The sequence below is a fragment of the Trichomonas vaginalis genome, chromosome II (genome assembly GCF_026262505.1).
Source record: "Trichomonas vaginalis G3 chromosome II, whole genome shotgun sequence".
Lineage (NCBI taxonomy): Eukaryota > Parabasalia > Trichomonadida > Trichomonadidae > Trichomonas > Trichomonas vaginalis.
Genome location: NC_067204.1, coordinates 19,077,509 through 19,103,159, shown reverse-complemented (window position 1 = coordinate 19,103,159; position 25,651 = coordinate 19,077,509). Strand labels below are relative to the sequence as shown.

The window sequence follows — 25,651 nt, the reverse complement described above, 5'->3', positions numbered from 1 at the left end:
TAAATTTATAAACAGAACAATGGGATAAGTCTAATAATCAGTACACCATAGGAATGAATTCGTCGAAAAGAAGCTCCTCCGGCTGGCAGCACTGAATTAATGATATATCTAGTTAGTATCTAGTAATTGGGTACCAAGGGTCTACACCCCTTAGTACTCAAATTACTAGAATCTGCAAAAAACCGTTTGACATGTAAAATATTTTGACATTTACAAAAATAAAAAAAATATTTTTTAAAAAATAAACTTAAAAATTAACGTTAAAATTTTTGACATTTACAAAAATAAAAAAAATATTTTTTTTAAAAAATAAACTTAAAAATTAACGTTAAAATTTTTGACATTTACAAAAAATAAAAAAAATATTTTTTAAAAAAAAATAAACTTAAAAATTGACGTTAAAAATTTTGACACTTCACAAAATAAAAAATAATTTTTTAAAAATAAACTTTAAAAAATTAACGTTAAAATTTTTGACACTACTCAAAATAAAAAATGATTTTTTAAAAATAAACTTTAAAAAATTAACGTTAAAATTTTTTATTTATTTTTTTTTATCATAGATTTTAACACCCAGAGTAAAAAAATAAACTTAAAAATAAATTAACTCAAAAATTTTTTAATTTCTGTATATACTAAATTTTTCATAAATGATAAAATTAATTTAGAGGGCTCTTTGAGCCCATCTCGCCGCTACGCGGCTTAGGGTAGATCTAACCCGATATCTAACCTCATTTCTAACCTTGTGAATTTTCAACAGTAAATATGCTGGCATGATTCAGGGATGTCATCGCTGCTGTCTTCAAACTCTTTTATAGATTCATACCATAAACGAGCTTCACGGGAGATGAGAAGTAATGAAGCGATAATTAATAATTTTTATATAAAAATAAAATTTATTATTTCATGAGGACTCTTTGAGTCCATCTCGCCGCTAAGCGGCTTAATCTGATTTATCCATTTCTTCTAACTTCTTCTTCAGTTCTGCTATATTATCTTCATATAATTTAATCTTTCTCAAAATACCATTTTTATCTAATGGCTGCTTAATTTTTCTAAATTGAACTCTACCATCTTTCATTTGATGAACATAAAAACCTTCTGGAATAGTTCCTGATTTAATGTATTCAACTAAAAACTTTTGTTTTGTTGCTTCAGTAATTTTAGTACTCATTTTATTAAAAGTAAAAAATAAAAAATATTTTTAAAATTAACTTTATTTTTTATGAGGACTCTCTGAGTCCATCTGAGCCGCTTAGCGGCTTCGTCGTCTTTTCCTTAATTCCTGCGGATCAACTAGGTCGGTTGAAGGTCTATTACTTTCTTTATAGTGTTTATAAAGTTTATAAGCCGCTATATGATAAGGATAATTAAACCATAAATACGCTTTACCTAAAGTTTTCAATCGATTATATAAATCATTATTGTTAGGCGTTTCAGGTGGTGCAGGGTATTCGAGAACATCTCTAACCATTTAATTACTTTAAAACTCTTGGTTTCTTTTTAGTTTTTAACAGTTTCTTTGCTTTTGCGATTTTAGCTAAAATATATCTTCGACCGTAATGGAACCAATTCGAATCTCCTGTTTTAGGGTCAAAAGGTCTTCCATAACCGCCAGGGTCATATGGTGCGACCGCAGTTACTGGCGCTGGTGCTGAATTAATCGGCGGTGCCTCAACTGGTGGATATTCTGGCTGTTTCTCCTTTTCTTTAAGTGAATTTAATTTAAACTCTTCACCATTCAGCTGACCTTTAAAATCTTTTAGCTGCTTAGATATTTCATTATCTTCACCTAAAAGGTTTTGCGACTGGTCAGCGACCCAGTTACCTAATTTCTTTAACTTTTCAGATTTTAATTTTCTGGCAGCAGCTCCCACAAGCATTCCAGCATTATTTTTTAAAGCTTTTGATACAGCTCCACCAGTTAAACCGTCAATAGCTTTATAACCTCCATACAAAGCTGATAGTGTTGAAAATACCATTTAATGCTTATTAAAATCATTTCTCATAATGATTAACTCATAAAATTTTTCATCGGAGCTAAACGTTAATGAAACTCTGACTTTTTCACCACTGAACCTCTTTATTAGTTCATTAATTCTATCAATTATATTAGCACATTTACTTACATCATCAATGATAGTAATATCATCACAAATTATTTTTACATTTAACGACGTCATTTATTACAAATTAATTTCTTCTATTCTTTAAATAATTAACTGCGGGCGTACTATGTGGGAGTTGCCTTCCTTGCGCTTTCTGTGTCGTGCTTGCTTGAATCGGTGTAGATTTTTTCAGACCTGTTGGAATAAGATCAGCCCCGGCAGTTGAATTAATCGGTGTTCTATATAAATTTCTATATAAATATGGTCCCGCTACAGCACCAGCAGCTAATAAAAGACCTACAGGAATTACAATTCTATTATAGTTCCGCGGTTTAGGGTCTTCATCAAAACTAGCCCATGCGCTTTCAGTCGTTGAACTCATTTATATATAATTAAATTTTAATAAGCGATTAATATGAGTTCGATAATAATACTATCTTTTCTATCACCAGGAAGGACAATATCTTTTAGGCTCGATGGTTCAACTAATTTTATATTAAATTTATTAACAAATTAGTTATTGAATAATGCTTCGGCGGAGAATATAAGCAGTTCGTTAAACATAAAATTGAATCTTCTGCGAACTCACTTATACTCGATTTAATTATTACTGGTTCTCTTGACCAAACGCTGTGAAAAGAAATTGAAGTTAATAAATTACCTTCTGCCTCACGGCTATTGATTTTGGTAAATATTCTAAAAGGTCGATTAATGCTATTTCTTTTGCTCCAAAAAGAGCCATTTTCTTAAAACATTCTTCATCATTGATTCCTGTAATAGCTCTAAAATTATTATTCGTGTATATATTTTCAATCTCATCACGCGACAGCACCATCTTTTAAATCAAATATGAAACCAGCTTTTGAATTTGAATTAACACGAAATTCTATTGAATTAGTTTCAAAACTATAAAACATATCAACTTCATTAGGTTGAGGATATCCGGCACCTTTTAACTGTTCAATAAGAACCGATTTAATCTTTTTATTAAATGCTGTCATATCATCTCCTGTGTCTAAATCTATATAAATCTGTAAATCATATTGATGATTATCTCTTATTATTCCAAAGTTATATAATTCAATGGTTCGTCCTGCAGGAATGGTTTTTATCTGTCTTATTTCAATTGCTTTTTCGCCAGTGTTATAATCAACCCAGTGTTTAGGGTATTCATAAATGTATTCACCATTGATTATTTTAAACGGTTGTGAAAATATGTGCTCATAATAGATTTTAATACTTTTATCATTAAGACTGGGAACGGTATTAACAAAATTTCTGACTTGCATTTTTAATTATAATAAAATGAAACATTTATTTGAAGAAGTAGATGAAAAAATGAATGAAAAATCTGATAAACTCAATAGTTCATTAATTCTTCCCTTCAGTAAGGATTATCAGTTCTGTTCAAACGGTGTGTATTTCTATTGCGGAAAAATGGGTTCGGGAAAGACTTTTAATTTAATTCGTCATATTTTAATTACTGAACGATTAGGTCAAGATTCATATTATGACCAAATCATTATATCAGCAACTTCAGATTCAATGAATTCAACAGCGAAGACGTTTATGAGTAAAGTTCAGGCATCAGTAATTAAAGTTCCAGATAGCGAATTAATTTCTTTTCTTCAACGATATATAAGAAGAAAGAAGAAATATTATGCAATAGTTGAATTTATACAATCAGGAATGCAAAAGACCTCGGAAGAAATGGAAAGAATTATTGATAAACATCATTTGAGACAGCAGGATGGTACGCATGATATGAAACGATTGACAAACTACATTCTCTCGAAACTTTCAAAATATCCTTTTAAAAAATATCCATCAAACACTTTATTAGTTTGTGATGATTTCGCTGGTAAAGGTTTAGTTTCAAAACCAGATTCACCATTAGCTAATTTAATTACTAAAGTCAGACATTATCACATGACTGTTGCAATACTTATGCAAACGTGGAGGTTTTTAGCTTTAAACATAAAACGTTTAATTACTGATTTCGTTATATTTCAAGGTTTCTCAAAATACGATATAGAATTAATTTGGAAGCAATCAGGAATAACATTACCTTTTGATGAAATCTGGGATGCTTATAAATCACTCATTTCACCACGTTCATATTTAGAAGTTCATATAATGACTAATACAATTAATGTTAAAAATATACCTTGGGAAAGACCAACATTATTTTAAAGCTTTATTTTTAGATGATGTGTTGTGAATAGATTCCATCCATCTCTATCACCATTTCTGTTTATATTTTTGGTGTCATTCATGTCCACACTTTCTGGATCAGTCAGTTTTTGAGGATAAAGATTAGAATAATTGTTTTTAATTGATGGTGCCTCACCTTTTAACGCATAAACTCTATTACTTTCGGCATATTTAATATTTGAACCACCAGAACCATCATTAACGTAAATAGTAAATGGTTTATAATCGATGTTCATATTTCGACTTCTGCCTTTTGATTTCTTATTTAACACCTCAACATCTTTATAAACTGCGCCCGTTTTAGTGAATTCAACTATATTTTCATTTTCAAGTTTCACGTTTAAACCTTTATCAAAGATATTATTCATTTTTATAGTAATAAAAGGTTTTTATTCTCTAGAAAATGAGAAGTAAATCCATCTTAGCCGGTGCAGTGAATGTTCCAATCGAACCGACGTCGAATGTTGATTCAAGAACGACAAATAATATTATAATCAAAAATTACAGCTCCGAAAACTTGAAAGATAAAGAACCGGAGCTAAAATCCGTTAATTTAAACACAGCGTCAAACGCAAACGCTAACAGTGAAGTAAAGTTAGAATATCCACCTCCATTAGAACCAATCATATCGCGAGAAGCTCAAGATAATCCATATTCAACTATTCAAACTAATCCTTCAGATAACGTAGACCATTACCTCCTTAATTTATACCAAACAATATTACTCAAAGACGATAAGAAGCTTTTGGCAAATCTAATTAGTAAGAACCAAATAATTTTAACAAAGGATGATTTAGAAAATGTTATATCAAGAATAACAGGGAAACAGTGCGTTATTGATTATCTCGACCCCGAAATCGAATACTGCGGTCAGATGCCGGTATTTATGAAAATCGGTAATATTAGAATAATCGAAACACCAGGAACTACAGGAGTTGAGTTTAAGTATAAATATTCGAATGAATACACAAAACTTTCAACAGAATATAAACTCTTGCTTGAAATATGTTTTAACGAATTAATTTAAATTTATATTTTTATCCTGGTTCATCATCTAGTCCATTAGCTCTTATATTAGACCAAAAATCAACTTCTATGGTCATCTGCACAGGAGCTTTAATTTCAATTGGTTCGCCTTGAAAATCAACTAATCTAAATGTCATATCTTTTAAATGGTGTGGTTGAATTCGAACCCATTTTCCTTCGTGCTTAATAAAATCGGAAAATTAGGCATGAATACAGAATTAACGGCGTAACAGAACGATTTATATTCTATAACAGAATTTTTATTATTAACTCCTGAAATTCCTGTTACATTACTTATTTTTGATTCAACATATAAACAGTTTCCATAACATATGTTGGGTGCAGATTTCATTTCAATTATATATTTCTGATTTTCAATAGAAGATTTTAATGGTAATTCTTGATGATAAGCACCTAGTAATAAACGTGCTCGATGAGTCATATCAGTAATTTTAAATTCTTTTTCGGAACTAAATTTTATTATTCCTGAATCAGTTAATTCACAGTTAACGGCTCCATTAAATTTTTCATCAATGAGATCCTGAATCTTTTTCTCTAACGTATCAATATCATATTTATTTCTTGCTTTAAAATGAATTTCAGTACTAATACCATCAATTTCAAATATAATGAAATCGTTAGTGTCTGTTATAACAAATGAAGCGATAGTGCTAAAATCAAGAACTCTGAAAGCTAGTGGTTCATTCTGAAGACCAAGGTTAGTTTGTAATTTTAATGTCCCGTAATCATTAGGTCAGTACTTTGCAAATAGAATAACATTTTTATTATAATTAAAAATATGAGTATATCCGCATATTCTTATGAAGCTGATAGGGCGAAAAGATTAATTTTGGTTCATACACGTTTTCATTTGATGATGAGTTTAATTATCACTGATGGAAAAACTGAACATTATATCTCATGGAAAGAATATGAAAAATTCATTCCAATATTAACGCCATGTACAATGCCTTTATAAAAGGTGAAATTATTGAAAAAGATAACACAACAGTATATAGGTCTGTTTATGAAGCATTAGAATATATGTTGAATTATAATCCCGAAAGATTTGACCCAAGCACTACGCCATGTGCAATGCCCTTTATTAAGGATGGTGAAATCGTAAGGTTCCGAATTCAACGGTTTATACAGCTGTTCAAAACAGTTTACAAAACATTTTAGCGAATATCTTTAATTCAGAAACTACAGAAATAAAATTACCGTATATAACAGATGCTAAAGAAATTAAATCAAGAATTACAACATTATTTACATCACTTAATGATTTAATGACTTATATAATTAATACTCCTTCACCGACTACGGCATTTGATCCAAATTCGACGGTTTGCAGTGTACCTTTCATTAATGACAGTTCAGTAATTGAATTAAGGGAGTCAGTAGTTAATGAATCATTAAAAGCTTCATTAATGAAAATCATTGATTTTAACTCATTCATGAATACATATAATTCATTCATTAATGTTTCATACACTTCTAAAGAAGGTGAGCCAAAAACTATAGATAAAGCGGTGTATGAAATAAAAGCATCAATGACGAAATTGAATTCGTTAACTTTTGACGGTGATAGTTCCGTTAACAGCATGACATCAGGAAAAACGATTTTAACGAAAGAATATTTAAAATCTCATGTTAGTGAGTTCGTTGAAATTGAAAAAGAAGGCGGAATTAAGTTCGATCCACTGGGTTTCATTTTCGACTTAGCGAATGCGGGTGTTAGTTTCGCTGAATGGACAGCTATACAGAGTGAGATAAATGCAATATGGACGTTTTTGGGGTCAAAAGCGGGAATGAGTGAGCTTGTAGATGCCGCAAGAACATTAGGTGAAACGGGAAATTTTGTAGATGGTTTTAAAAGACTTGTTTCAAATGTTTTAACAAACACAAAGAAATTATTTAGATATACCATACATAACGGACAGATTTTCGAACAGGTAGCAACAAACCCTCCGGTTATGGCTGCGTTGATGATGGCTAGAGACATAAAGCCGCGTAGCGGCGAGGGCGAAGCCCACGAAGAAGAGGAGAAACCAGAGGATACGGGTCAGGTTATTCGAGACATTAAAAACGTGTATCCCGAAGTTATTGATTTATTTAGAGGTGTTAATGATTCGATTTCAAATCATTCTATAACCCTTGATGAAGAGAATAAATTAACAGATTATATATTCGTCATTATTGCAGAACTAATGAAGAGAATAAATGAAAAAGGTATAGCTGATATCATTAATGTAAGTGATGTAATGATGAAAAGAAATTTTGACTCATTATTTACAGAACCGAAAACAGAATATAGTCTTTATGACGTAATTACTGAATTAATGAAAAAGATTAATGATAATAAGAGTTCTGGCGGAAGAGTTGAATTAGGTGAATGATGTTAATGAGAAATTAGATAATAAAGCAGATAAAAACCATGTTCATTATATAAGTTCAGATGAACAGATTATAACGGATTATCATGGATATTTAACACAGGATGAAGAAGTGAAGACGGAAGATGTTAATGAAAGAAGATATAAATTCATTCGTGCTGAAGGTTATGACATACGCTGTACTGTACAGTATGACACAGGTAAAGCACCAGAAGCATTTGGTTATAACAATGAAATTTATGCTTCATACTTCTTTGTTAACGGTGTATTAGTTGAACCAAGATTTATGTTGAGAGTTAAGGCAAAAATAACTTTTGAAGATGCTATTAAAAGTAAAGCTGACAAAGATGAACTTGACGCAACGAACAAAGTTTTGAAATCTCATAAACACAATATATCCGATATAAATGAACTTCAAGCTACATTAAATAGTAAAGCTGACAAGAACCATACACATGAATCCTTCACTACTGTTAGAGCAGACGACATAATATTGAACTATACCCTTGGTTCAAGTGCACCTTTAGAGAATCCAAGTACAAGCGTAAAAGATACACTAAACTCCTTAAATAACAAATGTATAAATATCGAAGGTCATGTCAGAAACTTTGAAACATATGAACTACCAGCAATGTTAGATAAAAAAGCAGATAAAGAACATACACATAACTCCTTCTCAACTGTTGCTATAGAAAGTATTGAAGGAACGGTTGGCGGAACTGGTGGGGATGCATTATATTATAAACCTCCTAACTTTCCACAAGGTTTAACATCGAATGAAAACATAACAACAAAGAAAGACATTAGCTGTAAAAATGTTTATGTCATGGATGATGAAAATAATGTTAAATTCACTGCTCAAGATTTATATGATAAGAAAGCCGACAAAACTTATGTAGATGAAAATTGTGTGAAGAAGTCGGAAATGAATGATGCAGTTAATGGTAAAATAAATGAAAGATTTTCGAATATAGATTCATTAACAGTTAATGACATTCAATTACATCATCAATTACCTGGTCAAAAGAATGTGGAATATAATAATCTTACTCATGTTCTCGATGGTTTCGATGAATTTAGAACTGATGCAACAAATGCGATTACAAGCATGAAAAATGAAATATTGCAAGCTATATATCCTGTTGGTTCTTTATATACATCAATGAATTCAACAAATCCCGCAACAGTTTTAGGTTTTGGTACATGGCAGCAGATTGTAGATAAATTCTTATACTGTGCTAACTCTTCAAATCAAACAGGTGGTTCAAAGAAAATTTTAGAAGCAAACTTACCTGCGCACACTCATACAGGAACGACAAACTTTTCTGGCGACCATAGCCACTCATTAAGAGACCACCCATTATACAACTCAGACTATAAAGCTGGCAATGACGTTTTATCTCCATCTTATAACAATTCAGCAAAAAAGACTTTTCGACCAACTGAACCAGGAGGAAATCATGTCCATACTTTCACAACAAATCCAACAGGCTCGGGTGAAGATTATATGCCACCATTTATGACTGTATTCGCATGGTACCGTCTTGAATAAAATCTTTATTTTTACATAAATGAGTTTAAAAGAAGTATTCGAATCATCACCGTGGAGGTCATTTAAAAAATTCTATGAAGCTGCAAAGAATGCGGGATTTAATGATAGAACAGAAATTAAGAGATTTTATGATGAAAATATAGTTCATCAGGTTAAAGTTAATCCATACGACTACTACCTTCCCATTTACTCGAAAACCCATGATGCATATCAATTTGATACACTCGTTCAGAGTAAGAAAGGAAGAAAGCCACCATTTTTGATTTTCATTAATGTTAATACACGTAAAGCTTTTGCGTATATAATGAAAAATAAAGGAACAAAAGAAGTTTTAAGAGTTTTGCAGACGTTCGTGGCAGAACATCATCCCACTTCATTAACTTCAGACCAGGATTCAGCATACCTCAGTAATGAAATTACAGAATTTTTGATTAAACATAACGTTACTCATTACACGACTGAAGACCATAACCATAATATTTTAGGTATCATTAATCGTTTCATTAGAACGCTAAGAGATTTAAATAAAGAAAGAGATTTTACGGAGGAATCAATGAATAAAGTCATTAATGCTTATAATAAGTCCACCCATAACAGCACAGGATTTAAACCAAACGAAATGACTTCAAAAGAGGAGGATGAATACATAAAACAAAAGAGAATGTTAACGGAGGAAAGAAGAAGTTCATCATTACTGCCAGGAACTAAAGTTAGAATCATTCTTGAACATAAACCACATGAAAAAGTAAGAAATCAGTTAAGTGATGATTATTATATCGTTGATTCCTCACAGGGTAATGGTTATTTAATTAAAGCAGCTGACCATTCGGTTGCGTTTTATCCACGATTTCGATTAGTTGAAAGCGAAAATGGAAGATTAGCTAAGACGGTTGATGAAGCAAAAAGAGGTATAGTTAATAAAATTGTGAGTTATGATGAAGACAAAGATGAATACACTGTCATTTATGAAGGAGGTGTGGATGATAAAATTCCTTCTAGAAATTTGAGAGAATCGAACCCTACACATTTATCGGAACTCGAAAAGGATTACTGGAAGAATAAAAATAAGCCAAAATTAATCAAAAAATTTTTATGAACTAAATATATTTTATGTCTGTAATTAATTAGGTAATAAACTAATGGATGAACTGCAGAAATATATTTTCTTTGAAAGGCTAGATCTAACCCGATATCTACCCTCATTTCTACCCTCATGAATTTTCATGAATTTTATATATTAATGTTTTCATGAAATTTACACCAGAAATATATTTTCTTTGAAAGGCTAGATCTAACCCGATATCTACCCTCATTTCTACCCTCATGAATTTTCATGAATTTTCCCGAAATAAAAAATAAAGTTAGTTTTTATTTTATTTTTATTTTTTTTTATTTTGTATGTAAGAACAGAAATGTCAGTCGAAGCAAAAACATTCACGAACAAATCTAATGGCGAAACATTCACAAAAGGCACTTATAACGGTATTGAAGTCTTACGTAGAGACAAGGATGGTTACATTAATGCAACAAAGATGGCAAGAGAAGCATGAAAGTTAAACCATTTAAACAGATTTCTCAATAGTGCTAAAATGCAGGAAATTCTTGAGTTTTGGTTGAAAGAATACGGTCGAGCCAAAAGTGGCTCGACCTCAAAGCAAGCATTTTATGAGCTTACTAAGGGTGTTATAAATGAATTCAAAGGTATTTACATACATCCTGACCTCATTCATTTTGTTGCTGAATGGTGCTCTGTAAAGTATGCATTTTATGTCAAAGATATTATGGACTCCATAGACAAGAAAGTTCATGAGAAATTAGATGAAGAAGAACTTGAAGATACAGTAGAGAATGCTAAACCTTTGTTCGAACAAGAAGTTAGAAAAATGCGCGAAAAACAATTAGAACATGAACGTGAGATATGTTATGGTTATAGAAATTCTCCATACGAACTAGACCAATGGGAACAAGAAGATTTAAAGAGAGAATTTAGAGAATATGAACTCGCTAAGATAGCATTAGAAGCTGCAGAAAAGAAGTTAAAAGTTTGGGGTCGTTTTGTACAAAAATATTGTGAGTAAATGAACCATTTATTTTTGTCATAAATGACCAAAAATATATTTTATCGTTAATGGTTTTTAGGTTATTCAATAATTAATTATTTTTGAAGAACTGAAGGTGTCACCATGTCACCATGTGTCACCGGGTTAATTAACTTCTCTTAAAATTACTGACAACATGACATTTAGACAACAGTCCAGGAAATTTGATGCAGTCCAAAAATAAAGTTAGTTTTAAAATTATTTTTATTTTTTTATTCCTATATAAATGACAGCAACAAACAACAACAGCAACTATATCGTTTCTGATGAAAAAGTTATTGATTATTAGCTGAGGAATTAGTTGTGGCAGAAACTAAAACCCTCAACGAAAGAATTGGTGAAAACAAGATTGATTTACATAACTATCTCAAACACGATGGAGGAAGAGGAAGGAAAACTGGTATGGCTTTATTAGTAAATAAAATTTCAAATTTAACGATTATAGATATTGATATCAATAAATCATACAATGATGAACTTAAAGAAACAGTTAGAAAAGATATTTTATCAAAACTTTCGGATAAAGATGTTATCGTTAAAACCGCTTCAGGAGGTCTTCACATTTATTGTAACACTAATTTCTTCTATTCAGTTTCGAACAGAATGATTAAATGCTATTCCTGCAATGATTATGATATTGACATAATGACTTCTATGGATGATTCAAAGCGTTCATTAGTGGTTATGGCTGATTCAAGAGTTCGCAAGAATGCAACAGAACCAATCAATACATACTCATTCATTCGTGGAAGTTACGATTCAACATTAACTAGAACAGTAAACGATATATTAAATGATTTGAATATTAAGGTAAGAGTTGAACAGAAGAATGAAGAAATAAAGAGTATAATGAATGAAAACAAAGATGTAAACATTGACGATAAACTTGCCCAGAGCATAGTTGATGGTATCAGTGATTTTGAAGTACATAATGACGGTGGAAACATGAATTTAGAAAAAGAAGTTACATTATTCACACTGTTTCAAGCAATTAATTCGTTACCTAATCATTTAATTAATGAAGCATACGATAACGTTTATAACTTCTGCAATTTAACTGAAAATGCAAAAAGTAATTTTGAAAAAGCACGTAGTAGATATGCACATTTAATGACTTCTCCATTTGTTTTGGTGAAGATTCTAAAACTATATCAAAAGGAATATTATGATGAATACGTTTTACCTTTATTACGTAAGCCAAAAATAACATTTGATATAAAACTTGATGACTCGTTTTTGATAACAGATATTAGACGCAAGGCTGAAAATCATCAGTATAAAAACAGTTCTGAAGTAATTGAGGATTTATCACGTGTAATCCGTTTTGTAGATTGTGGAAATAAATATTTCATTCAAAAGGACTATAATATCCACGACAAAATGAATCAAATATCATTCGTTCTTCAATCAAACATGAAAGAGTCACTTAAAATGAGTAAATTATTTAAAGAAGAAGGTAAAACAATAACAGCATGGGATGTACTACTAAATCAATTATCCTCATTAACCGTTAAGGGTGTTTGCTTTAAATCTGATTCTCCAGATGTTTTCTCAACGTTTCAAGGTTATAAATACAACGTTCTCGAAAAACCAGAATTACTCAAAAATTGAGATGTTTATGAATTTCATTAAAGAAGCCATTTGTGATAATAACGATGAAGTGTATAAATACCTTCTCGGCTGGATTGCATCAATGATTCAACATCCTGGAATCAAGAATGAAACAGCAATTATTTTGAAAGGACTTCAGGGAACAGGTAAAAACAGATTTACAGACATTATTTCTGAACTTCTCGCCGGTTATTCATGTAAAAACATTACTGAAATAAGTGAGCTAACGGGTAATTTCAATTCAGTAGTTGAAAATAAAATGTTTCTTGTACTTAATGAACTCAAGAATGTAGGTGAAGACAGACTCGCAAACTTCAACGCTTTGAAATCAATTATTACGGATAATGAGATTAGAATTAATGAAAAGAATCAACCCAGAAGAACTGCTCAGAATGTTGCCAATTTCATTTTGGTAACTAATAACGTTTACCCTGTCAAAATTGAAGTTGGAGACAGAAGATACGTAGTTTTAAGAGTTAATGGTAAATTTAAGGGTCAATTTGATTACTTCAAGAATTTAATGGATTCATGCACTAAGGAATTTTATGATAATTTACTGACGTATTTTATGCAATATGACCTTTCATCATTTAATGTACGAATCATACCGATGACTGAAGCCAAACAAGATTTAATAGAATTATCAACAAATCCTTTAGATGAATGGATAAATACACATTATGATGAATTGTGTGCAGGTATGACGTGTAAAAATGCTCTATTCTGCAAACCATCAGACATGAAAGACAATAATTTCCAAATGAGCATTAAGGATAAATGTGATAGGAAACAGAGAAGAATAGATGGTAAACAAACATGGTGTTATGTTTTGAAAGAAGAAATGAAAGGATTATATAAACAGGTTGAACCAAACGATAATGAGGATTCATTTACTGATGATGAAATACCTGTAAATGAAGCTTTATAAAGTATGATTTGAATTTATTTTTGCATTAATCCTGCTGTGATGTCAAAATGTCATGTTGTCAGTAATTTTAAGAGAAGTTAATTAACCTGGTGACACATGGTGACGTGGTGACACCTTCAGTTCTTCAAAAATAATTCATAAATGCCTTCCTCCTTTCGTACCTGTTGTCTAAATGTCATGCTGTCATCATTTTTAAAAGAAGTTAATTAACCTGGTGACACATGGTGACGTGGTGACACCTTCAGTTCTTCAAAAATAATTCATAAATGCCTTCCTCCTTTCGTACCTGTTGTCAAAATGTCATGTTGTCAGTAATTTTAAAAGAAGTTAATTAACCTGGTGACACATGGTGACGTGGTGACACCTTCAGTTATTCAAAAATAAATTTTCTTATAAAGCTTCAGGGTCTATTTCCTCAATCATTTCCGTTCCTTTTTCATCATATTCAATCGTTGCTTCCTCAATTACTGGTAGGAGCTTATTGATTATATCTTTATTCGTTATTGTCTTCAGAGATGAAGGATAATATTTCACAACTACTTCACCTGGAGGGCTCTTTGAGCCCATCTCGGCGCCTTGCGCCCTCTTGAATTCTTTCTGCTGCGATAAATCTAAAACAATGCTGAAAAATTCAACTTTGGAGTTCTTCATAATCGTATAATGTGTATCTTTGATATTTACAAATATTCCTTTCTGTTTAAGTAATACTGCTATTTCATGTGGTGTGTAACGTTTTCTGTCAATAATGATAGCGTATGGTTTAACGAACTGACCGTATTTAGATTCTTTCACAGACTTTTTATTGAATATAACGTTCACTTTTTTTCCATTTATGAATTCAACCTTAACAGCAGTAGCGAGAGCATTGTATGAATAGAACTTGTACTCAGACATTATTTTATTAAAATTAAAAATATAAATTATTTTAAAAAATTAAGTTTATTTTTAAATTATATTTTTACGGAAAATATTTTTTTTATTTTCCATAAAAGATGTATAAAAAGCTATCTAGATTAGACCATGAAGAAATTAAGAAGTTATTGAAGAATGCTGGCATTGAAGTTAGCAAAAGATATGCGACTAACAAATCTTCATTAGCTAAATACCTCAATGATTACAGGTGTAGTCACTTACGAGAAAATTAATGATTACATTAATAACAAAACATTTCCTTTAAATGATGTTCAGGTTAATTTATATCATAAACAAGCGGTACCGAAGGAAGTAAGAAAAGAAATGTATGATATAACTAATGTTAGTGTTGGGGAAACGAGAAAGAAGAAAAGCGATGAAGAAAAGAAAAATATAGCTGTAAAGTATGCAAAAGCAATTGCACAATTACGCAAAGCAAACGAAGTTATTAAATCTATAGACGATAAAGCTCTTGATGACGAAAAATGGTTAAAGAAGGATGAAAATAATAAACGCAAAAATGTTAAAGCAGGAAATAGAATCATAGATTTTAATATTCGTGAACTCAATGAAGAAAACAGAAATTACCTACATGAACGTTTCGGTAAAATGTTTATTAGGCTTCTGCAGAAGATAAAAGTAAATTCACAGCAAAAATGGATGATTTGTTATAAACTCGATGGTAAATTTACTAATTCAACATTGAATATCGAGAACATCGGAGCTTTGCTTCATCAGTTAAAGCAAGAAAACTTTATAACAGAGATTGAAGCAAACGCAGCCGGAATAATTGAAAAACATTATGATTTCTTCATGACAAATATTAAGAACCTCGAAGAAATTAAAATGTATGATTTAACTGAATATGAAGGATTAACGATGAGCGATATTAAGAAAGGTAAGCCACAGAAGAGAGAAAAAAGAGATGAAAGTAAATTAACAGCACGTCAGCAAAGATTATTAAACAGACTTAAAGAAATAGGAGATAAACAGGATATAGATGATTTTTGGAATGAAATTCTTGATGAAAAGAGAACGAATAAAAAGAGAAGTGGAGAGTTTTGGAAGTATCTTTGCAGATTACCTATAAATCTTGAACGCTATCAAATTTTCAATGAACTTAACAAAAGAACTGCTAAGTTGATGACAGAAGATAACTGCTTCGTTTATGCTTGCATTCAGGCTGGAGTTGATGAGCAGACGGTAGACCACATGCGTGAAGTTATTAGAGTTAGAGATTTTCCACAAAGTAAGATTCAGGAAATTTCTAACGCAACAGGCATAGCATTTAATGTTACCATTGGTTATTTCAATGACTCTAGACATAATGAAATAAAGAGATATATACCAAAAGAATGTGAAACTGTTCGAACTATTGACTTACTTCTTGTTGAAGACCATTACATGTTAAATGAAAGATTACCTATGACAACATATTTTATCATAAATTATAACGAAATTCTCAAATCATTAGGCGGCTGGAATATTGAGCGTCAAATGAAAATATATAAGAAAAGGGAAAATAGATTTGTTATTGATTCTACGCGAACAACTCCTTTATGGGATATTTTGAAAACATTAAGAGAGTGCAATTACTTTGAACCGTTATCTTATGGTGAACTTTTCACTTATACAACAGATTTATATAAACAAAAACTTGCACCGTTTAAAGATTTAAATTATACCCCGAACTACTGTGTTCAGTTAAAGAAAAAGTCTGAAAGTAAAGATAGTGATAAATCAAAACAAAAATTCATTCCTGAACACATTTTCTTCGCTGACTTTGAATGTAGCACTGATGGAGTTCATAAAGCCTTTAACATTTGTTATGATAGTGAAGATGGAAAGATTAGCGAAAGCATTTGGGGTCAAAATTGTGCAACAAAATTTTTAGAAAGAATTCCTGATAAAAGTTTAATATATTTTCATAACCTCAGTTATGATATCAATTTCATTTTAAGACATTTAACAGAAATTAGCGGAACACCAATTATTAAGGGTTCTAGAACAATGCAGATAACGGGAATATATAAAGGTAAAGCAATCATTATTAAAGATTCATACACTGTTATAAATAAGAAGCTTAAACTATTTCCTGAAATGTTTCATTTGCAGTGTGGTGAAAAGGAAGTATTTCCGTATCAATATTATTCAAGCTCTTTATTAGTTAATGATAACAAAACTGGCGTAATTTCTGAAGCGTGTAAGTTTGTAAAAGATATTGAAACGTTCATGAAAAACATAGATTTAATCGAAAACTGCAGAATAGATGAAAACCATTTCGATTTAGAAAAATATAGCTCATTTTATTGCAAACAGGACGTAAGGATTTTAAGAGAAGGTTTTGTTAAGTTCAGAAATGATATATTGAAAGAGTTTGATTTAAACGTTTATGATTACGTTAGCATTTGTTCAATCGCTAACAAACTTTTCGAAAACAGAGTATATTTCCCGAATGGAAATTTATATGACCTTTCAAATAAACCAAGAGAATTTATTTCACGCTGTATTCAAGGTGGAAGATGTATGCTGTCAGATAACATGAAACAAAAGAGCGAAAAGAAACTCATTGCTGACTTCGATGCTGTTTCATTATATCCTCGCTATCGCGAGACTTTATACTTTAGAAGGAATTCCAAAGGTTATGAAGAAAGAAATGTTAAACAGTGAATATTTGTTAAAACATTTATTCGATGATGACCAGGGCGAGCCTGAAGGTGAGAAATTCATTTCCGGATTCTTTGTTTTAATAAAAATAACCGAGATTAAGATTAAAAGGCACTTTCCATTAATAACAGTAGATCCAGAATTAAACCCGGAGCTAAAGGTTCCAAGAAGTTCTAACACATGCTGTTTAATGTATGTGGACCACATAGCTTTGCAGGATTTAATAAAATATCAGGGCATCAGCTGCGAAGTATTACAGGGTTACTACTACGATGAAAAAAGAGATTTTAGAATAAGAGATGAAGTAAAGAAATTGTTTGAATTGAGATTAAAGTATAAGAAGGAAGAAAATCCGCTACAAGAAAATATTAAATTAATTTTGAACAGTATTTATGGAAAAACTATTTTGTCCCCGATAGAGTCGAAAATTAAAATCATTGATGATAAAGATGCTGTTAGGTATGCCATCAGAAATTATAACCATATCATTAAATTTGAAGGTTTAGATGGTTCGGATAAAACTATTTTCAAACTAACTAAAAGCATTTGCAGACACTTTAACTTTTGTCCCTTAGGTGTTAATATCTTATCTATGTCGAAACGTATCATGAATGAAGTATTTTGCACTGCTGAGGATATGGGACTTCAAATCTTTACCAGGACTGTGATAGCATGCATATTTTCAATGAAGACATACCACGTTTAGCTCGGGAATTTCAGAAAAGATATGGTCGTGAATTAATAGGAAAGAATTTAGGTCAGTTTCATTCAGATTTTGCAGAAATCACAAAAGATAAACAAAGTTTAGCTTACAAGTCGATATTTTGTGGAAAGAAGACTTACATAGACCTTTTAATAAATGACATTGGTGAAGTTGCATTTCATGCACGTATGAAAGGCGTAAAACAAGATGTCATTGCTTTAACCGCTAACGAAATGTTTCCTGACGCAGTACAATGCTATTATAATGAAGATAAGAACATTCATATTCCTGTTGAAAAATATGATAAAGATTCTGAGTTCAGTATAATGAAATTATATCAAGCCCTTCGCGATGGTCAGGAAATCGCATTTGATTTATGCAAATCAACAGCCTGTTTTTTGAGAGAAGTTTAACTTTTCAATAACGACTAAAAATACTTTCATAAGGAAATTAAAGTTCTGAAGTCATAAATGATATAATATATTTTTATCGTTCAAGACAAAAATAAACTTTTCATATTAAATTATGTAAGCGTTTGAATTTACTATATGTAATGCACGTTCTTTTTCCATTTACATCATAAACGTTAACATATAATGAACCATTTATGTTTTCATTAATGTATAGTTCTTTATACTGACGACGTTATAATAATAAAACAAATCTGCATTGATGTCGTAAAATAAATCCTCAAATTCATGATTTCCATAATGTGAAACAGTAATTGAATTTTCACTGATTTCATCAACGAAATTATATTCTACTCCATTTGCTTTACTTCTATTTCTATTATTTGTAGAACTTGAACACCAATGTAATTATCAATCTTATTATTATTTCTAACTTTATCGTAATGGTCAACTTCCCCAAAACTACCAGGATTATCAATCCACTGAATAGCTATTAATCTATGCTTAAGATATTTTTTACCGTTAAGGGTTAATCTTATATATCCATTCTTTTCTTCATACTCACTGACAGTCTTTCCGTTTTTCTTTCTTCTTATTTGATACGGATATTTTGTGTTAATTTCGTAATCTTCATCAGCAACTAATGTTTCCCAGTTATTATTTTCCATCGTTTTATAAAAATAAAAAAATCAGAAAATTAAAAATTAACTACATTTATTTTTTTTACTCTTCACCTCCATCAGCAGCTAAATTATAATCATCAATTCTAACAGCAGGAATGCCAGCTGGTCTGACTTGAATAGCGAAACAAGCATTTCTAAGAAATCCTAATAAAGGTTTGACAGTGTATTTTTCGCTTATATTTGTATCATCAGCTTTAACACCTAATTTATATGTAATTGGTGCCGTTGATGTTTGACCCTGTTGAAATGTGAAATCAGTTTCCGTAGGGAATCCACAGAGGAAATGAGTGTTATCGTATGATTCATATAAATGTTTAACGCTTCCATCATCAATTAACGACCTCATCACATCTTCATTAAATCCTATCATATCGTTATTTGTATTGCATGCATTAGCAACCATTTCATAGAACACCGGACCGTAAGAGCTCTCTGGTTCAGCTGGCATACTTCCATAAGCGCCCATTGATAATTGAAGGGTTTCAAATTGAGGATTTTCGAAATTCACGATATAATTATCATTCTTCCTAAATAAAGCCCAAATGCTTTTAACGTTAATTGGTGTATAAGCTGCTGTGAAAGTTGCTGATGGTGAACCTTTACTGAACGAACCGTCCATAGGAATCCAGTCCATTACTTTAATTGGAAAACATAAAGCTTGTGATGTATAATGATCGACTAATTCAGTGTAAATATTTGGATCGAGTGAAAATGCTTTAGGATGAATGAAGCAATCAATGAATTCAGCTGATTTCTTCGTTAATCTTTGTTCAACTGTTGAAACAGTAATTTCACCATTTGATTTTGAAACTGCTGTTATCATATTGAATGGTTCATTCCATGGAACAAATTTATTAGTTGGTGGGGCATAATTATCTTTTACCTGACTGATTAAAGAAGGATTATGAGCTAAAATATCTTCTACCGGCAGTGCTGTTACCTGGAATGCATCGCTACTAAATTTAACCTTTAACTGAATGTTGCCTGCAAAAGCAGGAATAAATCTAATAACTTCTAGAATAAGGAATTTACGACATGGAATCTTTATTTTAATGTCAAAATTAATTTCAGCTCCTGCAACTAAAGGTCCTGAGATAATTTGACCTGTTCGAACTGTTCCAGAACGTTTCCATACATCTTTATGTCTCGTTTTTGAGAAAACATCAACTTTCTTTATTTGTTCTGTAGTCTGTGAATTAGAAATGATATATGCTTCTTCTCTTGCGTTATCCTGACTATAAATAACTCTTCCATTTGCTAATAACTGATATGCTTCAATGGTGTAAATTGATTCATCAAAAACGCCAAAGAAACCTGGAGAATTAGTATTTGGAATTGATGAACCAGTAATAGCTTTATCCAGGATATATTTACTTTTATAGGTAGTTGTAAGGAATGTGTTATAAAGGTCTAGCATATTTTCACCTGGCGGAGATAAATTGAATGTGACCCAGTTATGATCCTTTGCGCTTCCTGGTTGTGATGGAATTTTTGCATCGATATATCTTCTATTAGTATCACCAATATTAATTGCATTATCGATTACCTCAAAATATGAACGAATTTGATGGATATGTTCAGCTGGTGTAAATTCGTTAAGCTGTTCGTTTTGCATGTTTTATGTTAGATAAAAATATTTATTTAGTTTAATATTCTAACTCTTCTTCTTAGTTGAGGAATTTGTTTCTTTTGTTCAATAATTTCATGTTTTACGTTTTTCACAAACTCTTCATTAATTTTGGTTTCCTGCTCTTTTACTGGTGGGTCTGGATTTTTTGATTCCGTTTGCTTTTCAATGAAATTTACAAATTTAGCTATTAATTCTTGATTCGTTATCGAAAGTACATCGGGTTTAGGTTCTGGTTTAGATTCCGTTTCCTTTATCGTGGGCTTTGTCCTGACAGCCTCACTGTCTTCCGCTTTTGTTTCAAGTTTAGGTTTTATATCTATTTTATCAGTTTCTGAATTCGTTAATGGAACTCGTCTTTTTCTTACATAAATTTTTCCATCTTTACTTGTTGATACATAATATAATGGATGCTGAATTCCTCTTGCATCATTTAATATAATCGATTGTCTCTCAGATTTTGATAGGCTCATATTTAATTCAAATAAAATTTTTAAATTTTGAATTTTTTATCGGTAATCAAATGAGTCAGGATTAGATATTGAAGCCATCAAAAAAGAAATTCGTGAGCAGATATTAACAGAACTAAAGACACCTAAAGCCGAAGAAAAACCAGTAAAACCAAAAAGGAAATTAAGTGAAAAGCAGTTAGCCGCATTAGCTGCAGGAAGAGAGAAGAACCCGAGAATGAAAGCAAAAAGAGAACGTGAGGCTAAAGAAAAAGCTGAAAAGGAAAAGGCTGAAGAGGCTCAATGAGCCTCATGAGGGTCGAAGACCCTTTTCCATTGAGAAGAAAGAATAAATGATATATTTTTGTTTGTAATAAATGTATAGACAAGTACCTTTAACAGTTGCTTTCAGTTCTGAAAACGAAAATGTCAAAATAAATGGAAATAGAATTACCTTTAAACTACCTATTGACTGGACTGTGAATATAAATGAAAAATATATTGGTTTATCAAATATGTATATAACGCGAGGATTTAGAAAGGTTGAATTTGAGCTTGAAGTTGTTGTTATAAACGATACACAAGAATTTAAGCAAACTATTCACATATATAAATATTTCAAAGATGATACAACATTATATGAATGCATGAATGATTTTAATGAAATTTTCGAAAAGAAATTTAACAAAAACGCTTTAGGATTAAATGTGTATCTTGATAAATTAGGTGAAGAAGGAATTCATCCGCAGATTATAGACTTTCATTATGAATTTATTGAACAAATAGATGATTCACATACATGCACATTTGTTATATACTCGCCGTTTAATGAAGTAGCAGAAAAGAGACAAAGTGATTTTAGGATAGGTTTTAAAATTTCTCAGTATAATGAAGACTTCATGAATGTATTTAATTATAAACCCGGAGAAGAACGAACAGTGTTATCACCAATAATAACATATAATGTATGGGACAGAAAACAAGTCATTTTATATTCAAATATCGCTAAAGGGGTTGAAAATGAATTTATTGGACATACTAGAGCATCACCATTAACAAATATTAAATATTATAAGTTATCAGGAAATAATAGAGAGTTTTGGATTGATATGTATTCTACACACGATCATAAATGCCCCGTTGTATTACCCGAAGACAGAAAGGATGTTTTCTTCCTTGAGGCTCAGTTAATGAATTCAACTATTGCAACTTTATAAGAGAATTCACAAGGTTAGAAATGAGGTTAGATATCGGGTTAGATCTACCCTAAGCCGCGTAGCGGCGAGATGGGCTCAAAGAGCCCTCTAAATTAATTTTATCATTTATGAAAAATTTAGTATATACAGAAATTAAAAAAATTTTGAGTTAATTTATTTTTAAGTTTATTTTTTTACTCTGGGTGTTAAAATCTATGATAAAAAAAATAAATAAAAAATTTTAACGTTAATTTTTTAAAGTTTATTTTTAAAAAATCATTTTTTTATTTTGAGTAGTGTCAAAAAATTTAACGTTAATTTTTTAAAGTTTATTTTTAAAAAATTATTTTTTATTTTGTGAAGTGTCAAAAATTTTAACGTCAATTTTTAAGTTTATTTTTTAAAAAATATTTTTTTATTTTTTGTAAATGTCAAAAATTTTAACGTTAATTTTTAAGTTTATTTTTAAAAAAAATATTTTTTTTATTTTTGTAAATGTCAAAAAATTTAACGTTAATTTTTAAGTTTATTTTTAAAAAAATATTTTTTTATTTTTGTAAATGTCAAAATATTTTACGTGTCAAACGGTTTTTTGCAGATTCTAGTAATTTGAGTACTAAGGGGTGTAGTGTTGTAAACAGAAATTCATCAAAAGTGACACTTCAGAAAAGCTAAAATATTGAATTTTTGGAACTTTTGATAGAGCACGTTTTTAAATATTAATTAAAGTAAATGTATATTTTGTAAAGATTCTTTTTAATAAAAAATAAAATTTTGAAGAAGAACACAAAATCTTCTGAAAAATAATATCACATAAACTCATATTATTTTCTAATATATAACTATTTTATATAAAAATCAAATTCAATGATCTTAAAAGCGAAGGATAAACCTCAAAATTTACGAATATAATGAGTGGGAATATAATGCTTATCTATCATAAAACCATATGAAATATCAATTTTTGCTTTACGCCTAATTTTTGACGACAGTTAGCAAAAAATGTTAAATGTTAACACTCAGTCCATTTGAATATGAAAAATAAGAGAAAGGGACAGACTAGCCCATTGTCACTTTTTAATTTAGCAAATGAACGCTTATGGAGTGGAGTTTTTGGGTAAATCTGATTTGCTTATAAATGAAATAAAATCAAAAGAAACCATATTGGCATTATATTATGCAAAAATAAATGATCTTACTTAGTACTTTTAAAGTTAATTTCAGAAAAAATTTGACACAATGGTATCCGGCACATACAAGTGGTGTACAACCAAAATATAAGTTGGTTTAAACATATATTGCTATATCTCATGATCTTACTTAGTACTTTTAAAGTTAATTTCAGAAAAAATTTGACACAATGGTATCCGGCACATACAAGTGGTGTACAACCAAAATATAAGTTGGTTTAAACATATATTGCTATATCTCATGATCTTACTTAGTACTTTTAAAGTTAATTTCAGAAAAAATTTGACACAATGGTATCCGGCACATACAAGTGGTGTACAACCAAAATATAAGTTGGTTTAAACATATATTGCTATATCTCATGATCTTACTTAGTACTTTTAAAGTTAATTTCAGAAAAAATTTGACACAATGGTATCCGGCACATACAAGTGGTGTACAACCAAAATATAAGTTGGTTTAAACATATATTGCTATATCTCATGATCTTACTTAGTACTTTTAAAGTTAATTTCAGAAAAAATTTGACACAATGGTATCCGGCACATACAAGTGGTGTACAACCAAAATATAAGTTGGTTTAAACATATATTGCTATATCTCATGATCTTACTTAGTACTTTTAAAGTTAATTTCAAAAAATTTGACACAATGGTATCCGGCACATACAAGTGGTGTACAACCAAATCTTCGACTCGATGAACTTGTCATCGAGTTATATTCCAGTGTTGTTCCTTCATTCCTGATTAAGTTGCAAATTAAAGGTCTGGATTCAGAGAGAAGTGTTAAAGTTATCAAAAAAGTCACAAGAGATTTCGAAGAAATGACACAATTTAAAAAAGTCGAATGCATCAGTATGCTTGAAGCTGTTCAGAAAGGTCTGAAAAATGATACACTTGATCCCAACATTGTTTACTCAACATTAAAAATATTATTGCAAAGAAAATATTTGATTTAATAAACATTTAATTTATTATAATTAATTTTTTATTACAGTATAGTAAAAAATGCTATAAATAAATTATTATATTTTATTAAAATGTGACTTTTAATAGTAAGTGAATAAAATAAATCAGGAATTGGGAAAGAAATAAGGTTAATTAAAAATAATGAAAATTACAAGTTTAAGGTTAATGAAAAAGTGACAATGGGCGAGTTTGTCCCCCACTCGACAATTAGCAAAAAATGTTAAATGTTAACACTCAGTCCATTTGAATATGAAAAATAAAATTGACTTTGATTAAATGTTTTTATTTATCATGCAATTCTTCTTGCGACCAAAGATTTGACTAAAAGTTCAAAAAATAAGATAGCTTAAAAAATAATATACGGTAGTGTTTACTAATAGATGAATTGTAATAAACAGAAATTTGATCATAAATAAAATCGTTTTAAATTACTTCTTCATTTAAATTATAACAATTATTTTTGGTTTTATATTTTTTTGGATCAAATCCATTTTAATAGAATTTATATACTATTCATCTATTAGTAAACACTACCGTATATTATTTTTTAAGCTATCTTATTTTTTGAACTTTTATTCAAATCTTTGGTCGCAAGAAGAATTGCATGATAAATAAAAACATTTAATCAAAGTCAATTTTATTTTTCATATTCAAATGGACTGAGTGTTAACATTTAACATTTTTTGCTAATTGTCGTCAAAAATTAGGCGTAAAGCAAAAATTGATATTTCATATGGTTTTATGATAGATAAGCATTATATTCCCACTCATTATATTCGTAAATTTTGAGGTTTATCCTTCGCTTTTAAGATCATTGAATTTGATTTTTATATAAAATAGTTATATATTAGAAAATAATATGAGTTTATGTGATATTATTTTTCAGAAGATTTCATTCTATATGCCTATGA

The 25,651-nt window shown here is 30.2% G+C and overlaps 13 protein-coding genes and 3 pseudogenes across 16 annotated transcripts, besides 3 other annotated features; 10 read left to right on the top strand and 6 right to left on the bottom strand.

Annotated features, from left to right (window-relative positions):
- Window positions 1-943: 943 nt before the first annotated feature.
- On the bottom strand, window positions 944-1,174 carry TVAGG3_0570780 (uncharacterized protein; the record flags this gene model as incomplete). The annotated part of the gene is made up of 1 exon (XM_001310934.1): window positions 944-1,174. One exon carries the CDS (start codon window positions 1,172-1,174, stop codon window positions 944-946), a length of 231 nt encoding a protein of 76 aa, XP_001310935.1.
- A 304-nt stretch (window positions 1,175-1,478) lies between these two features.
- Window positions 1,479-1,982, bottom strand: TVAGG3_0570770 (protein of unknown function, DUF4107 family; the record flags this gene model as incomplete). The annotated part of the gene is made up of 1 exon (XM_001310935.1): window positions 1,479-1,982. One exon carries the CDS (start codon window positions 1,980-1,982, stop codon window positions 1,479-1,481), a length of 504 nt encoding a protein of 167 aa, XP_001310936.1.
- Window positions 1,983-2,193: 211 nt separating this feature from the next.
- Window positions 2,194-2,490, bottom strand: TVAGG3_0570760 (uncharacterized protein; the record flags this gene model as incomplete). Its single annotated transcript, XM_001316951.2, has 1 exon — window positions 2,194-2,490. One exon carries the CDS (start codon window positions 2,488-2,490, stop codon window positions 2,194-2,196), a length of 297 nt encoding a protein of 98 aa, XP_001316986.2.
- Window positions 2,491-2,510: 20 nt separating this feature from the next.
- Window positions 2,511-22,599: a mobile genetic element.
- Window positions 3,414-4,301, top strand: TVAGG3_0570750 (protein of unknown function, DUF4106 family; the record flags this gene model as incomplete). The annotated part of the gene is made up of 1 exon (XM_001310938.1): window positions 3,414-4,301. The coding sequence occupies one exon, from the start codon at window positions 3,414-3,416 to the stop codon at window positions 4,299-4,301; it is 888 nt and encodes a 295-aa protein (XP_001310939.1).
- TVAGG3_0570740 (uncharacterized protein) lies at window positions 4,726-5,344 on the top strand (the record flags this gene model as incomplete). Its single annotated transcript, XM_051238778.1, has 1 exon — window positions 4,726-5,344. A coding segment is annotated over one exon (619 nt), but the record flags the coding sequence as incomplete, so codon positions are not given.
- TVAGG3_0570730 lies at window positions 5,352-6,128 on the bottom strand (annotated as a pseudogene). The gene has a single exon. A coding segment is annotated over exon 1 (777 nt).
- TVAGG3_0570720 lies at window positions 6,148-7,237 on the top strand (annotated as a pseudogene). The gene has a single exon. A coding segment is annotated over exon 1 (1,090 nt).
- TVAGG3_0570710 (keratin-associated protein family) lies at window positions 8,031-9,296 on the top strand (the record flags this gene model as incomplete). Its single annotated transcript, XM_051238777.1, has 1 exon — window positions 8,031-9,296. The coding sequence occupies one exon, from the start codon at window positions 8,031-8,033 to the stop codon at window positions 9,294-9,296; it is 1,266 nt and encodes a 421-aa protein (XP_051096601.1).
- Window positions 9,916-10,392, top strand: TVAGG3_0570700 (integrase core domain containing protein family; the record flags this gene model as incomplete). The annotated part of the gene is made up of 1 exon (XM_001290905.1): window positions 9,916-10,392. The coding sequence occupies one exon, from the start codon at window positions 9,916-9,918 to the stop codon at window positions 10,390-10,392; it is 477 nt and encodes a 158-aa protein (XP_001290906.1).
- TVAGG3_0570690 (uncharacterized protein) lies at window positions 10,886-11,374 on the top strand (the record flags this gene model as incomplete). The annotated part of the gene is made up of 1 exon (XM_051238776.1): window positions 10,886-11,374. One exon carries the CDS (start codon window positions 10,886-10,888, stop codon window positions 11,372-11,374), a length of 489 nt encoding a protein of 162 aa, XP_051096600.1.
- TVAGG3_0570680 (Prim-pol domain family) lies at window positions 11,798-12,652 on the top strand (the record flags this gene model as incomplete). The annotated part of the gene is made up of 1 exon (XM_051238775.1): window positions 11,798-12,652. A coding segment is annotated over one exon (855 nt), but the record flags the coding sequence as incomplete, so codon positions are not given.
- On the top strand, window positions 13,767-13,934 carry TVAGG3_0570670 (uncharacterized protein; the record flags this gene model as incomplete). Its single annotated transcript, XM_051238774.1, has 1 exon — window positions 13,767-13,934. One exon carries the CDS (start codon window positions 13,767-13,769, stop codon window positions 13,932-13,934), a length of 168 nt encoding a protein of 55 aa, XP_051096598.1.
- On the bottom strand, window positions 14,325-14,585 carry TVAGG3_0570660 (uncharacterized protein; the record flags this gene model as incomplete). The annotated part of the gene is made up of 1 exon (XM_001282643.1): window positions 14,325-14,585. One exon carries the CDS (start codon window positions 14,583-14,585, stop codon window positions 14,325-14,327), a length of 261 nt encoding a protein of 86 aa, XP_001282644.1.
- TVAGG3_0570650 (organellar and viral DNA polymerase type B) lies at window positions 15,456-16,338 on the top strand (the record flags this gene model as incomplete). The annotated part of the gene is made up of 1 exon (XM_051238773.1): window positions 15,456-16,338. A coding segment is annotated over one exon (883 nt), but the record flags the coding sequence as incomplete, so codon positions are not given.
- TVAGG3_0570640 (uncharacterized protein) lies at window positions 19,350-19,943 on the bottom strand (the record flags this gene model as incomplete). The annotated part of the gene is made up of 1 exon (XM_051238772.1): window positions 19,350-19,943. The coding sequence occupies one exon, from the start codon at window positions 19,941-19,943 to the stop codon at window positions 19,350-19,352; it is 594 nt and encodes a 197-aa protein (XP_051096596.1).
- TVAGG3_0570630 lies at window positions 21,460-21,692 on the top strand (annotated as a pseudogene). Its single transcript has one exon. A coding segment is annotated over exon 1 (233 nt).
- A 611-nt stretch (window positions 22,600-23,210) lies between the features above and the next one.
- Window positions 23,211-23,248: a mobile genetic element.
- A 378-nt stretch (window positions 23,249-23,626) lies between these two features.
- Window positions 23,627-24,942: a mobile genetic element.
- Window positions 24,943-25,651: the final 709 nt, after the last annotated feature.